The 15,603-nt window shown below is 50.8% G+C and overlaps 1 protein-coding gene across 16 annotated transcripts in view; it reads left to right on the forward strand.

The window, feature by feature from the left end:
- The window catches only part of Cux1 (cut like homeobox 1), a 349,043-nt gene that overhangs the window by 6,919 nt on the left and 326,521 nt on the right, over positions 1-15,603 (forward strand). For 2 of the 16 annotated variants that reach the window (XM_074075669.1, XM_074075671.1), the window contains exon 1: positions 3,452-3,674. The exons of 1 other annotated variant lie outside the window; for it this stretch is intronic. In XM_074075669.1, coding sequence (XP_073931770.1) covers positions 3,612-3,674 — 63 coding nt within the window. In that variant the 5' untranslated portion in view covers positions 3,452-3,611. Of the gene's footprint in view, positions 1-3,451; positions 3,675-4,383; positions 5,226-15,603 lie in introns of those variants that run through there. 13 more of the 16 variants (XM_074075675.1, XM_074075676.1, XM_020156417.2 and 10 more) reach the window with 10 other exon arrangements.

Consider the following 15,603-nt stretch of genomic DNA (forward strand, 5'->3'; position numbering starts at 1 on the left):
CTGGAGCTGAAGTTTCTAGGTGAAATATAACTTTATGAGTCCATAATAAATAAGATATCAGCACATAAAGACTTTGGTGAAGGATTAAGAATATGGCCTTAAAAAATAATAGTGCTCTACAGTATAGGACATTTTTTCAGTTTGGAAGACTTTCTCAGATGGCTAATTCCTCTAAGGAATCAGGTTAAGTATATCAGCACAATGACCAAATTTATATCTTTAGAAAACAATGTAATTCACTGTCATTTCTTTCAGCTAGCAAAGGAGGACCAATTTAGTAATCATCACCCTATATGTTATTTAGGAGAATTTGCCAATTTTCACCCTAACGGGTTTCATACACTGGAGAACAGAGACAAGTAAACTTTTAAAATTGTGTCACAATTCCACATCAGCTAAGTATTATCACAGCCCTAACTGAGCCTCTTCGTTTTTTTGTTTTGTTTTGTTTTGTTTTGTTTTAGGGCAAAAGCAATTGAGGAATTCTGGGCTTATCTAACTGTGCCTTTATTCCCTTATTTGGTGCTAAGCTGTATTTCATTAAAAGTGGCAGCACTAAACATTTTGGTCAGTGTTCCCATCTGATTACTGGGGGCTTAATTTTGAAAGCGTGGGGTGGTGGATTAGTCATATTCTTGGGAAATGGGAGCTTTCTTCCCCTAAAGGTAAAGCCTGAACATTAAAAAGTGATGAATGCCTCTGGATTGTTATTCTAAGTCATATCAATTGCACGTCAAGGTGTTTTTTGGTACTGGGTAATTATCATTACCCACCTCTTCCTCACACGGTGTCCAGGCATTCCTGCCTTATCTTGTGGGTGTTGATGGAGACCAAGGTCCTAAAACCTTCCCCATCTTCTAAATATTTTATTCAACCCACAGCCCTGCAGCTCCACTGTACTCTGATGTCTGTGGGGTTTCCTAGCTTTTACAATATTGTGGCTGAATGTAAACCCGAAAAGAAAGAAAATAGTTTTTTAGAAATATTGATATAAGTTGCACCTTTTCTCTGTCTGTACTTCCTTAGAAAAATAAAATGTATTTTTCAAGTGTTTATTTGTTCTTTGAAGATTATTTGCTCAAGAAAAATGTACTCTTACAATTTTTTTTGTTCTTTGAAGATTATTTCATCCAGTCAAGACAATTGTTATCTCGAATGATTTTCCTTTTAAAAGAGTAATATTTTGTATGTCTAGCAAAGTTTAATCTTAACCTTTATTCTCCTGGAGAGAGCAATAAGGTTGGTATATGTAAACTCAAAACTTTGATAATAGAAGTCAAAACTTTATTTAACTAGACTAACCTGCCTGCCACTCAATCTAACGTTTCTCTCCCAAGTCAAGCTAATATGTAAATAATATAACCAACTTTGTGTCTAAAATATTGCCGTGGAGTCAGAACCCTGAATTCCAACCAGATGTACTTGTGGAGTGTTACACAGGTCATATATATTTCACTTTTTTTTTTTTTGGTTCAAACCCAGGGGGTCGACAATATAATTAGATTGAGAACATATGTAGTAAACAGATCAGTTTCCTTATCCTTCCCCACGGGAGGAAGTTTTTTAAAGCCCCTGCACATTTTAGCTGGTTAGCTACCTTGAGGGCAATTCCCAGGTTTCTCCTGCCTGCGGGTCCCCCCCACCCCACCGCACAATGGCAGGGGAGAGGCAGACTGTCGGCAAATGTGGGATTGGGGAAGAATGGTTACAAGTAGCATTTTTCAGGTAGGAAAGGATCAAAGTGGCAATGTTGCTTCCTGCTAGGAACCGGACTCCGGGACAGGGCGTGGCCAGGAGTGGGGCAGGGCCGCGCGCGCGGGTGGGCACGTGCGCTGGGGACCCGAGGACCCGAGGACCCGAGCGTCGGGGCACCGCTGCCCTCTACCGGGCGGCGCGCTCGGAGCTGCAGCGCGGCCGGCGCCCCACACCCAGGCCGCCCTCGGCCATCCAGGGTCCCCGGTGCCCTGCCGGGCGTAGCGTCACAGCCTCTGGGCCCCTGGCTGGCGTCGCGCCCCCCTGACGCCCGCTCCGGCGCGCGCGCGTCACCACCTGCTTCCTGCCTCTCCTACAAGTCAAAAGCTGCAGAGTGAACCAATCTCAACATCAGGATCCTCTTCTTAGTGACACCAAGGCCCCTGGCCACCCTTGCAAGACTTGAGGACACTAGTGTTCTCCAGATGCGCGGGGGGCGGGGGGACGACGACTTTCATTTCCAAGTCCCTTCCTTCAAAAAATGCGAAATTAATTGCCCTGATCATCGCTAATCCCTTGAACTCAGTTGAAAAGCAATTCTTTTCTACTTTCATGTTTTACTTTGTATTCCATACAGATTTTATTTACATAGACTTTTCAAGATTAAGGAATTTGGGGATTTGTTTTAACTAATTACACGTTAAATGAAGTGCACGCGAGAAAAAGTACAGTAATTCCTCCAGGAATCTCTAAATCGCACGTGTGTGTAATCAATTAAAGATGACGATCATAAAACGAGTGTTTTGGGCCAGGTTTCTGCGAAGACGGAAATCAAAAGAGAATTAAAATTTTTTTCTTGGTTTAAATTTTAGCATGATTGTAAACTTGGGATCACTTACGCTTTCTGTTTTTAAGTGAGCCAACTACTTTGCAACTTTTTGCAACCTAGAAGTGTCTGAACCACAGGGAGTTTCTTGCAGAAGCGATGGTGGTGGGGACACAGAACTGTGCTCCAAGACTTTTCCTGTCCTGGCCTAAAGCCGAATGTCTTAAGCAGAGGGGGGCCACGGGAACCCCAGCGCCACTGCGGTTGCTGTGCGTCCTGGTGCGACACGGAGACTGCGTGGTCAGGGTGTGGGACAAGATCGTGCGCAGCGTCCTAAGGGTCAGGGCTGTTTCCTCCCACCCCCACCTCCAACTCCAGTTCCCCGAACGTGACACGCCGTTCCCGGCCGCTGCGATCGCCGGATCCCCGCTGGGGCGCAGAGGTGGGGGGCGGGGGTGCTGCAGTCATCCGCGGCCAGAGCGCCTCGCACGCGCGCGGCTCTCGTGGGCCTGGGGGCTCAGGCAGGTGGTCATGGCTGCTCAGCGCGCCCCGGCGCTCCACACCAGGGCGAGCGAACGGGTGCTGCTACCCAAGCAGGACCCCGAAGCGGCTGCAATCGGGGGCCACCGGCGATCGCACGACCCCCCGGGGCCCGAGCGCGCCCCAGGTGAGCGCGGCCCCTGGGCCTCCCACCGGGCCCGGTTCCCCCCAACCCCCACCCCCACCCCCCGCCACCCTGCAGCGCCCCCTCGGGGCCGAGCCCGCGGCCACCGCGGCTGGGGCTGGGGGCGCGGGAGGGGCGGGGGTCGCGATCGCCGGTGCCCGCGCCCGGGGGGCGGGAGGAGGGGGCAGCGCGGCGCGCGCCTGGCCGGCGGGCGGCCGCCGCGTCCCCGGCTCCGACTCCGGCTCGGGCTCGGGCTCGCCATGGCTGTGGCGGCGGCGGCGCCGTGAGGAGGAGTCCGCGTCCGCCGTGGCTGCGGCGGCGGCCGGCTCCAGGCCGGGTTTTGGCGCCGCCCGCCTGCTGCCTCCTGGCGGCTCCTGAACTCCAGCCCCCTCTCTATCAGCCTCTCACTCCGTCTCAATATGTCTCAAGATGGCGGCCAATGTGGGATCGATGTTTCAATATTGGAAGCGCTTTGATTTACAGCAGCTGCAGGTCAGGCTTCTCCGCGCTCGGCCTCGCGCCCGGGGGTGGGGGCTGCGGGCGATCGCGGCCTCCCCCCGGAGCCCCAGGCTGCCCGGCCATCGGGGGGCCGCGGTTGCGGGGAGGAGGGGGGTGCCGGGGAAAGCGGGGCCGAGTCGGGGACAAGTCCCTCTCGCTTCCCGGCCCCCATTGATAACTCGCTTGATCAGAAATTGATCCTCTTTGTTCAATTCATCGATCAGCCCAAGATGGCGCCGGAGCCGCCGCCGCCACCGCTGCCCCCCGGTGTCTGCCCCCCACCCCGGGCGCCCCCCCACCCCCCCCACCCCCGGCCCTGCGCCGCCGCCGCCAGCGCTGCCGCCGCGGGACCGGGGATGGGGGCGTCCCCAGCGGGCCGCGGGGCGCGCGCGCGAGGGGCGCGGGGGGCGGGTGGCGGCGACGGCGGGTGCCGGGAGGGGACTGCGGCCCGGCGGTGGCGCCCGCCCGCGCGCCCGCGCCCCCAGGCCCGCCGTATTCCCGGGGAAAGTTTGTGGGGAGTTGCTGTGGGGGGTGAAGCGCCTGCCTCTCCAGGAGGAGCCGCCGCCGCCACTGCCGCCGGCGCGGCGGAGCTGGGGCTGGTGGCGCTGTGGTGCCGCCGGCTCGGGGGAGGGTCAGAGCGGCCACCGGCGGCAGCGGCGGCGCGGCCCGGCTCCGGCCAGGCGGGCGGGTGGCCGGGCGGGAGGGCGCTCGCCGCTCCCTGCCCCGGGCCGGCCCGGGGGGTAACCTGGACGTCGTCCCCGACTGTCAGGGGGTACTGCGCCGCCGCTGCCACCTTCGACAACCCGGCGGGGCTCCCAGCGGGGACCTTTGGTTTGTTTACGTCCCGGGAGCGCCGGGGGCCACCCGCAAGCCCAGCAGGCGCCCCGATCTTTTGTGTGCCGGCGCGAGTGGCGCGGTCCTGTCCTTCCGCGCCCGGAGACCCTCCGCTGGGGCTCTTTGGGGGAACTTGGCGGTTGGCAGCGGGGGCGGGTAGATCGCAGCGCCCGGGACCGCCCGGCGGGCGCGGGCGCGGGTGCGGGAGGAGGGCTCCAACTTTCTCGGTGCGCAGGCCCCGCGCCGCGCGCGCCGGCTGCCCGGGCAAGGGGGCGCTTCCTGTCCGCCACCAATCTCGGCCACCACGCTGCGCGCTTGGGGACTCCCGCGACCCCCTTCCCCCCTGCCCAGTGACTCGCTGCCCCGCCGAAGCGACACTCCTGTCCTCTCCCCGGGGGTCCTGTCCTCTGCAGGGTCCTGGGCGCTATGGAGCGCGCGGCAGGTCCGCTCCGAGGTGTCTTCTCGGGCCAGGTTCTCGAAAGCCAAGTCCCGGGGTCCCCGCTGGACTGTGGCGAGCTGGGTGGTGGTCCCCATCCTGCGCCCGAGCTGCCGGAGTGCCTCGGGGGCGAGGTCCTGCCTGCCATCCCCAACCTGGAGGAGCAGCGCGCCCTTGGGGTCCGCCCCGCACGTGCCAGCCCCGCGATCGCGGCGCCTGGACAGCCCCGGGACTCTGCCAGGTGGATGTTGTGCGTAGCCGGAGCCAAGTTGAAGGTGAGCGGCGTGTGTGTCACAAGCTCTGAGCATCGGGGGACATGGGATGGGAGGGACAGCCCTGGGATTGAAGGCCCCCTCCCCCGCGGTGGCCTTGCGCTCCAGGGGTCTGGGGAGCGGCTGCTGCTCCCAGCTCTAAGGTGTGTCTGAAGGTGAACTTGGCTGAACTTTGCTAACCCAGAGGACTGGTAGTGACCGGCAGCACCCTTAGGAATATGAAGCCCTCGAGCCCAGTGGCGTGCCTAAGAGCAGTGTGACAACTTTAATTGTATATGCTTGTTTTGTACTCTTGCCTACGGAAGAACGGTAGAGTCCCCACTGTCGTTATGAAATTTCCTTAAATTTCTTGCTCAACGAGGAAGGAGACTATGTGAAATATGTGTTTCCGATAAGATTAAAACTTAAAAGAGTTCGGGTATTTATTGACTAAAATAGATTACTCCGAATTGTCTATTGTGTAAATTAGATTCCCCAATGTAATGAACACAGCCGAATGGCATTTTTGATAAATTGGTCTACCCTGTTTTAGTAAAAATAGCTGCCTTTTGCCATAATTTAATTCCCGTGCTTACGGTAAAACCCGTTGTGGAGTTTTAAGAGACAAACCTTAATTCCCTGCCCCCCTTCCTAAATGTGACATCCTACCTTAATATCAATGAACTTTCTATTTTTTGTAAGCATCCTGGCCGAATTGCTGGCAAATAGATTTGGTTTCTAGAGAGTTATTAGGGTTTATAAACTTGGTATAAATAGCCCCCCCTCTCAATTGATTAGCTATTTCTTCATTTCCTTTACAGTTTACTTGAATGAACTTTACATTGATCTTAAAAAAAAAAAAATCATTTCTCTGCCCTTCTTTTCCCTGAGCATCCCTTGCTTTTTGGAGGTAGATAACGACTTAGATGATTTCCTGTGGCCATGTTTGAAACCATCAGTTGAACACAGAAGGCTAAGGTTCAAGTACAAGGCCAGTCTGGTCCTTTCTTCTGGCCGGAGAGAGGCCCCTTGAGTTGGTGTCTGGTTGCCTGTTTTCTCTGTTCACACAGACAGTAATGGAGCCAATGAGACTGAAGTTTGAGCAGGAATTTTTTATGTTCAGGCTGCTTTTCTTTCTACACCCTCTCACACCGAGATCCTTTTGCCCACAAGTGCGGTGTAGGTCACAGCACTGCCACTTGAGGGTGGAGGCTGAGTCTTAGCTAGATAGAGCCAGTTGGAGACCATGTTGGCCTGGACTGGGAGGAGGTCAAGGCTGATGTGAAGCCTCCCAGGGAGCCAGGGCTGTCTTCTGGTTCCTCTGCTTCTTGGGTCTAGAAGTTGCCTTTGGACTTGAAGTTGAATGGCCAGGAAGAGGGTTTCTGAACATCCCACTCTATTTTGTTTCCTTTTTCATCCCAAAGGCTTGTGGTGTGGAAGTTTCAGTGCTTTGGTGTTGCTGAGACTAGCTGGACAAGTTTTTACCCTATCCCACACTTGTAAAATCCAGACTTTTTTTTTTTAATAAGAAAAACACCATTGTATAAATTTATCTTTTAAATACATGTCTGCAAAGAGGACACTTTCTTAAAATAAGCTCATGTAACTCTGCTACGTGTTGAAGAGATCTGAACTTTTTTGGGATGGGGCCTGCCCAAGACTGGCTTCCCTTTGGGGCATTTAAAATTTTTTTTCATGGTGACCTGTGTTATTTTTAAGGATTCTTTGCAAAAGTAAACTTTAAAAGTCCTCTTTTTCAAAAGAGAAAATAATTTTAGTTTTGCAGAGTCTTTTTTTCTGGTTGTTTTTGTTTTCTTCTGTTACAGAGTGTGTTTCTTACCAGCTATTCAAGACTGTTCGCCATAATAAGTCTACTACCTTAAGTAAACTATTCCATCTAGTACTTTGATAGAATGACGGATAAACAAATGATTCTATTGCTTCTGTTTTTCTGTTCTTGGTTCTTTTTTAATATGGGTGTCTTAGAGATTGGGATTGAAGCATCATTATCAGTTGATTAAAGTTTGTGTGTGTAAATCAGTGCAGGGAAAAAGTTAACACAGTTCCGATGCACTTGTGGGCAGAGGTCTTTTTGCCTGTGTCCCCAATTTCATGTGTCCTCTGTCAGTAGTTAGCTAACACAGAAAAGATGAAAAGGGGTCATGCTAATCCACCAAAATTAACCTGCTGCCTGGTGACCCCACTGAACTCAGGACCTTTAATGGCTGCTTAAAAGTCTGTTATTGCTATTCACATAAGAAAAACTGGCCAGGGTTTATGTGGGGGCTCAGCAGATCCCTACTGACAGAGCTGTTCCTGGGGCTGTCAGGAAAACAAGGCGACAAGTAGAAAAGCCATAGTGAAATGAAAGATGAATTTGTTAGAGGAAAACTGGTAAGTTTTTTCTTTTTGGGAGAAACTTTTCATGAAAAATCCTACAGAGCTAGGCTTACTTCCTACCCTTTTCCCCTATCTGTACACTTCCCATGTTTGGCTCACGTAAATTTCACTTACTTAAAAGTCAGATTATCTGCTGGGCTGTAACACAAATGCTTACTGTAAAAGTCGCTCTAATATATAGAATCCTAAGTTACTGTTGGAATTATTTAAAACCTGTTTCAAGCCACTTAACACACCCCCCCTCCAGCCATGAAAAGGCTGCTTTTTATTAGCGATTGTCAAAGGCAGAATGTATCTACCTACCCCTTTTGTTTTGTCTGAAGCTCTGTGTTAGCTCTACAGAGATACAGTTTTGGTTTCAACTGCAATTTCTCCGCCTCTGATTGTTTGAACCAGACCCTTAATCTTATTTTAACATATTTAAAAAGTTCAAAAAACCCGGAAGAATTGTTTTTGTATAAGTAGCAAGTGAAAGTAGTTTAAACACTCAAGCAATTCTGGTATGTAATTGGAAACAGGTGGAATTCTTGGACTCTTCGTGTTTGAGTTTTGCTGTAGCCAAGCAGGCACAGGGACGCTTTCTCCTTGTGTCTGTTCTCGTGTCGTCGGGTGATTTGAAGAGGGCTCACAGCAACCTCTCATTCTCCCGCTGCTGCCCACCTGGACGTTCCATTCGCGCTGAGCTTTTGAGGGGTGTGGGTGGATTCCTGTGAAAGCCCGGACACAGAGAAAGCTGCATGCGTGGTGACAGTGGCGTGAAGCAGGACATAATTAGACAGGAGATTTATTATCTGTGTTATTGTGTGTCTTTTATAGCAAAGAAGTTGTGAATTCGTTTGTGACTTTGATTTAATTACACATCTTGACCTGAGGATGTAGGTACGTTTTTATTCCATCCTGATGAGCGGGTTTAGGATTGAGAGAAATTTTTCTTTAAAAGTTCTACCTTTGGAAATGTTAACTTGATTTGGGGCATATTTGAGTGCAGAAGTAATGATGAGCTGTCTGAATTGCCCAGATCATTTTTCCTGCTTTAGTTTTCAAGGTGTGACCTGTGCACCCACTGGCAGCCCTACATTTCAGAAGCAGGCTTTGGGTTGTGCGTGGGGCGATGGATCACTCTGAAGAGGACCACTGACACCCAGATTGAGCTGTCAGTCCTGCGTCTGGTTTATGCTTTGCTGGGCTGCGGTGTGTCCCTCTCCTAGCTGGATTCTGAGAAGCTAGTGTGAAGACAGAGTTCCCAGGGAAGGGGGTGTCCCTGCAGGAAGCGAGCTGGAATCCAGGGACACCCCAGCCTATGCCTTTGGTCCCATCTGTGTCACACCTGCAACAGCTTCCAAGCACCTGAGTTGTGACTTTAGGATTTTTCAAAAAGTGCTTGTGCTACACCCTACTTACAACCCAGTTAAAGAATATAATGAGGTGAACAACTCTTTTAGAAAGACATCTAATTTAATTTGTTGCAGACTTTCCTTTTAAAAAGCAAACAGCTCTCTGATTAAAAAAAAAATTCTCATTCTTGCTGTAATTAAATTCCGATAGCATGATGTTAGCAAGCCAAAAGAAAGGTTGTCAATTTCCTCATTTGAGTTGGAAGGCTTTTCCTTACTGTAGGGGGCCCAGATTTTTGTGTTTGATAGAGGCCTGGGCAGCTGGACAACTTCTGTGGCCACAGCATGGCTGGACCCCCCAGGAGAGCGTCTTCCTACCTAGAGGAAGCTAGTCAGACAGCAGGCAGGAGTAAGGAGCCTCAGGGTTTTTCTGCCAGGGCTTTCCTAACTGCAGAGCAAGGCATAAAGAAACAAACAGGTCCTGATTCCTTCCATTTATGTGTTTGTGAAATTGACGAGGGCATACCAACATTTCTGGTCGCACCTCTGTACCACCCAAGATCCAGTGGCCTGGCCTTGGGGATCTCACACAATCTTTGATGCTTACAACTATTTGTGATATATGAAATTAACACAGGAGGAGATGATCAGAAATGCCAAGAAACAACTTGTTCTCCCTAAGAGTTGCCTGCAGTGTCAGGCCCCAGGCCTGCTCTCTTACTGACTTCTCTCTGTGTGGCTGTACTTAGGAATAAGTAAATGCAGTTAACCAAAAAAAAAAAAAAAAAAAAGTCACCTGTGGCTGTGAGATGTTCCAGGTTTGGATAAGGAGAAAACAATGGGCAAATTTAGTTCTTAAGCAAAGATCGAGACACTGTGAAAGTAGAATGCCACCTCTTCCTGTCATTAAAACTTTATTGGGTGTTGACATCTTTTTGCTAGCTATAAGATGTTCAGATCCTGTTTACCCAGCACATAAAATAAAAATAAAATGAGATCAAACGCAGCTTTCTTAGATCGAGTCTACCCCCTCCCTCAATAAATTGGGACTGTTTTGTTTTCTAGCGTAGTTTTATATTTTTTTAAGACCCCAAAATGATGTGAACTCATTTTAGGTGATTTATTTAGTTGTTATTTTGGACCTGTTCTTTGGTTCTTTGGTTTATTCCCACTTTCCTTCTTGTTTTTTGAAGGGAAATTATTAGATAAAAATTATTTGAAAATTTGTAAAGGAAAACCCTTGTCTTCAAATGTCTGAAACTGCAAACCATCAGCATGGCCTGGCCGGGTTGGGTGCTGATGTGATGAAAGGGCCACTTTGGAGCCACCTTAGCTAGCCCAGAGCTGCTGTTCCGCCACCTGTCATTTCTTACCCTGTGCCTCCCCGTGATGTGACAACTTTTTTTTTTTTTTTTGAAGAATGATCTTTGTGGAGCGCTATTGTTTTGAGAATCTTAGAAGAAAGATACAGTGTAAATGAAATTTAAAGTAATTCTTGCTGGAGGGAATTGTACATTTAATTTTCCTTTGGATGAGGTTTGGAAAAGACTGGTTTCTCCCTTGGAAATAGGAATGTTGTGTGGTTCCTAGTACTGTTTTTGCATCATTCTGGAAGGTGTGGCAGGTGCTGGTGCGATGTGTCCTGTATTTTCTGGTTTTCACCTTGACCTAGAACTTGAACCCATGCTGTTCCACCTTACATTGTTCTGCTCTGCTCCCACCAAGAGTGTAGACAACACTTTGAAAGGAAAAAGTGCTCTGCATCCCTGTCATACAGAAATTCAAACTAAAGTTCTGAATCAAGTTTGTCTTCCCCTCTGGGTTCACCTGCTGGAATGTTACAAGCTGTACAGCTTTGAAACAGAAAATCGGGAGCAGGAAGCAGCGAAGCCAGGGTAGAAACGCTAATTAATCAGGCTGGTTTATTTCAGCTGCACCTCAACTTGCTTTTGCAACAATGCACGCTTGGATCACCCAGCCAAGTAGGAGACAGGTTCAAGTTGGGAGTCATATTTCTGCTCAATAGGCTTGTGTAGGATCCTGGAGCAGACCAGGAAGCCCAGGCTGCTGCAAGGTGCCTCTTCCAGGTGACTCAGTTGGCCACAGACCTTGCAGTGAGCACAGAGGACCTGTGAAGTGGCTGGGCACTTCGGCAAGCTGTGCCATTTGGTCAAAAAGCCGGCACATGGAGCTGGCCATCCCAGAGGGAAAGCTGTCATCTCTCTTCTCCCCCCACCTGGTCCTCAGTCCTGGTATCACAGCTTGTCAGCTCTGATGTGGGGTTGGGAAAGGAAGGGTACTGCCAGCTCTGGTTGAAGGTCATTGTCAGGGGAGTTAGGAGTGGTTTGTGATTGTTTTACCCGGCTCTGTGTTGGTATGTAATTATTCTGTCATCTTAAAATGTGCAGATACTTTAATGGAATTGTGTGTGTGTGGAATTGTGTGTGTGTGTGTGTGTGTGTGTGTGTATGTGTGCGTGCAGTTAGTTTTGGGGGCTGCTTGTGAGATTCGAGACTTTTCTAACTCACGCCACCTGAGTGTGTCATCTTTACTTGTTTCAAAATTATCCATTCAAAGCAGGTTGCAATCCTTTACAGACTGGCTGCCAGATTAATCTCCCCAAACCATTGATTTCATCATGCCGTGCCTCCCTGTGAACACCCACAGAGGCTCACTCTGGCACCGAACGGAGACCGCATTCCTCAGGCTGGCAGACAGAGATACTGATGGGTGGTGTCGCCACTGTGCCTAAACCTTTGGTCCCCAGGAACATTCCCTCAGGCTCCCTCTGTGTTTCTGAGAGCCCAGCCTGATTTCACGCCTTCCTTTCTTCCTTTGCCCACTCAGTTCCTGCCTAGAGGAGTGGAGAAGATGGGCAGCGTGAGGTGATGATGGCGCTGGGGTGTTAAGCACCCGCCATCTCTTAGGACCTGCGGTAGGGCCCCCCAGTTAGTAAGTGCTCTTGGGGGTGAGACTCTGAAGTAGTCTACCTAAGAATGCAAACTGGGTTCTTTTCTGGGAGAGAAGGACAGTGCTGGGGGTCGGACCCAGGGTCTTGTGTATACCAGGCAAGTGCTGTACCACTGAGCTACATCCCAACCCAGACTTGGTTGTTTTTAAACGTTGTGCAGGGTACCTCAACTGCATTAAATGCTTATGTTTGGGAAACTACTGATAGATAGATGTTTCACTTCATTCCCCATTTATTAAATCCCTTCTCTGCAGATGTTGGTTAAAATACACAATTGTATTTGTGGCATATGAGAAAACCCACATTTCTAAAAATAGAATGGGACAGAACAATTCTGTGACAGAGATTTAGTTTTTTGAGCCTGCTCACAGCCTGGATGGGAGCAAACTTCCCTGTTGAGAAGGGGGAAAAGCTCTTAGTGTGGTTATCAGAACCCAGCAAATATGACAGCAAGCCCGGAGCAAGAAACGTTCAGGTCTTTGTCACCCAGGTGCAGGAATGTGTCCTGTCTGCCTTCCCCAAACGCTTTCCCGTGGGCCTGGCACGTCTGGCACGTGGCCAGCCTGGGGGCTCAGAGCCCTGGCCTCATCGCCTGCGTGCTTTCGCTCCTTCTTCTTTTAGTGCAAGAAAGTACCTAGGATATTTTTGTGGCGGTGACGTCATTGTCTGGCTGCACAAGCATTTGCATGATTTGGGGGAAGGGAGGAGGGCCGCTGGAGGGGGCTGAGAGTGCCAGGATGCCCCGGGGGGGCATGGGGCCTGCTGCAGGTAGGGACAGGGTGGAGCCACCTCAGGTGGGAGGGATGTGGCTCCCACATCTGTCCCCTGGCAGAAATGTCCCGTGTTGAGCACCTGGGCAGGAGGTTGGTGCTGAGGTCGGGGAGAAAGTTGAGACCCAGAGTTGGAAGCCCTTGGAGGGTTGAAGTCTTTGTTGGGGTTTCAGTTGATGTTTGAGAATTTTGCAGTTGTTGGAAGTTGAGTCCGTGAAGATTATTTATTTGCTTATGTATTTATGCAGTGTTGGGATGAAACCCAGGATTTAATTTTAACTTGGGGATTCCCCGCCCCTCTTGCCTTAACTTTGCGAGGTCTGCAGCTGAGGGGGCCAGGATTTAGGTAAAAGCGCGTCACTGGAGAGTGTACTGAATGACAGGACAGAGCTTTTTGGTATGGCGCCAGCTCTCGTTTTCTGGGTACCGCCAGGCTCTGGTCTAGGCTATTGGTTCATCCTGTGGTAGCCACACACAGCCCTGTGTAGTAGGGGGACTATCACCTGACGTTGTGGGGGCCTCAGGATCCCCTGTCTGGGGACACTGGAGGTGAAGTAGTCAGGGTGCTTTGGGTCACTGAGCTGGAGATTGCACTGGGCCCGGGGGTGGAGCGTGTCATGGTGGTGCCTGGCTTCCTTCATGGCCTGACACTTCAGCCCTAGCCCAAGGAGATCCTGGGATGGATGGACTCACTGCTGCCGTGTCCCCGGGCCTCCTTGATGCTTGGGGTGCAGTGAGGGCCGAGAGGAGTCCTCCTTACCGTGTCCTGGGATATCCCGTGTGTGCACAAAGCAAACCAGTTGGAAGAGTTTTGGGGTACTGTGAGGCCAGAGAGAGGCCTAAACGTGGGACTTGAGGGCCCTGTAAAGAGGCCTGCACAGAACTACCCGCCTCCTAACCGGGACCTTTCTCTGAGAGGCTGGGGAGGCAGTTGGCTTTAGATGCTGGTATTTGCAGCGAACCCCTCCAATCCCTGGGAGCCGAATTGAGTTAGTCCTCAGTGTGACACTGGACTCAGATGCAGTCCCTACACGGGGTCTGTTCTCAGCTCCTAGAAAGGAAGGCGCCTTTCCTGTGCTTTCAGTGAGAGACTGACTTTATGAGAGGTTGTGTGTGTGGCCATCTATCCTGAGAGAAGCAGCCTGGTCACGGTGACACCCCACACTGTGTAGATCTTAGCTTATTTCCCCCAGGGAGTTACCATGGGAAAGCCAAACTTTAAGGTGATTCTGGAGTAAGAGGATTTTTTATTATTTTATTTTTCTGCATGTCTCATTTTTTTTTTTTTGTAACTGTGCAGTTTGCTTTGTTATGAAATTGTACATTTGCAGGAAAATCCACAAAACCCGCCCCGGTCTTGAACGTCTCGTAGTGTCGTTTGAGTGTAAGTGTTTGCCATTTTGTTTGGCGAGTGACTCATGGTTTTCTCCCACTTTTGGGCCCATTGGTGCACTCACATGCTGAGTGGATCTCCATGAGGTCTGAACTCGGCCTGGATCCTGTTGACACCCCTGAGTCACCAAGAGGAATAAGCCCCTGTCCCACCATCAGGCTGCGAGTGGCCAGGTGTGTCCGATATTTGGCTTGGGCAGGGGTCTGGTAAGATGGGCTCAGCCTCTTGCTCCAAAACTTAGTTATTCAGAGTTTGTCATTCTGTGTGCCAGGGTGGGCTGGGTTCTAGAATAGCAAGATTGGTTTGCTCCTCATGGAACTTAGATTCCGGTAGGGGAGACAGAAAGGAGCTGCCCACTGCGAATGTCCACAACCCTGGGAACAAACAGAGTGCGGCCTGTAGCAAGGCCCCACAGAGTCCTTTCTGTCCCCTGAGGCCCTGAGAAATCCCGAGGGACAGCTCAGGCTCGTCTGCATCCAGCAGGATCCTTCTAGAAGCCTCACAGGAGAGGTGGACTCAAGGGAGCGTAGTGACAGTCCCCAGGAGGCACGGGCAGGAGAAAGGATTCCAGGCCAGTGGCTGTGCAGATTGAGTGCACCCGGGGCCCTGTCATTTTGGAGGAGGCTCGGGCCACATGGAGATGGGGTAGATGAGTGGTACTGGGGCCTGGGAGACTGAGGCACGGAGGGAGTGGGCTTTGGTGTCACTGAGCATCCAGCAGGGTGAGGTGTCCTTGGCGGCTGAGAGGCTGGGCGATGTCCTTGCTGAGGTGGGTCCCTGCAGATGTCCACCCGCTGGGCCTCATGGGTTTGTTAAAAGTAGGTGGGGTGGCGGCTGGGGTGGCGCTGGCTGTAACTCAGCCGAGGGAGGAGCCAGCCTGAGTTTCTTTATTCACCTCTGTTCTCTTTTTTGCCAGTAATCCTTTGTAATTCCCTGGTTTCATGATGTAATTCTAATGGAATTACACTTGAACACTTCAAAATTATGTAATTAATTGCATTCCGCTTCAGTTACAATGACTAATTATAGTGATACCTGGTGGCGAGTCAGGTGCTGGTGGGGACTCAGCCTGCCACGTACTAGGACAGCCCCTTGCTGACAGGGGCCGCTTTATCGTCCTCTGGTCCCCACCTCACAGGGGCAGCTGGTGGCGGAGACGTGTGGGGAGGGGCTGCTTGAGATGAGGTTGACAAGGACCCCTGCTCGGAAAGTAAGTCAGAGGCAGCCAAGGAAGCCGAGGCCTTCTGCTGTTTTCCTGGGAATAAGCAAGCAAGAAACTTCTAGAGTGGGCAAGACAGCTAGGGAGAGGGGAAAAGTGCAAGAGCCACTTTGGGGTGTGGGGATGGGGACGATAGAAGTGAGGATTAAAAATGTCACTGAGCACCAGGTGCCAGTGTTCGCACCTATAATCCCAGCTACTCAGGAGGCAGAGATCAGGAGGTTCATAGCCAATCCAAGCAAATAGTTTTTGTGAACCTATCTTGAAAAAACCCATCACAAAAAAGGGCTGGCAGAGTGGCTCAAGGTGTAGGCC

The sequence above is a fragment of the Castor canadensis genome, chromosome 6 (genome assembly GCF_047511655.1).
Source record: "Castor canadensis chromosome 6, mCasCan1.hap1v2, whole genome shotgun sequence".
Classification (NCBI taxonomy): domain Eukaryota; kingdom Metazoa; phylum Chordata; class Mammalia; order Rodentia; family Castoridae; genus Castor; species Castor canadensis.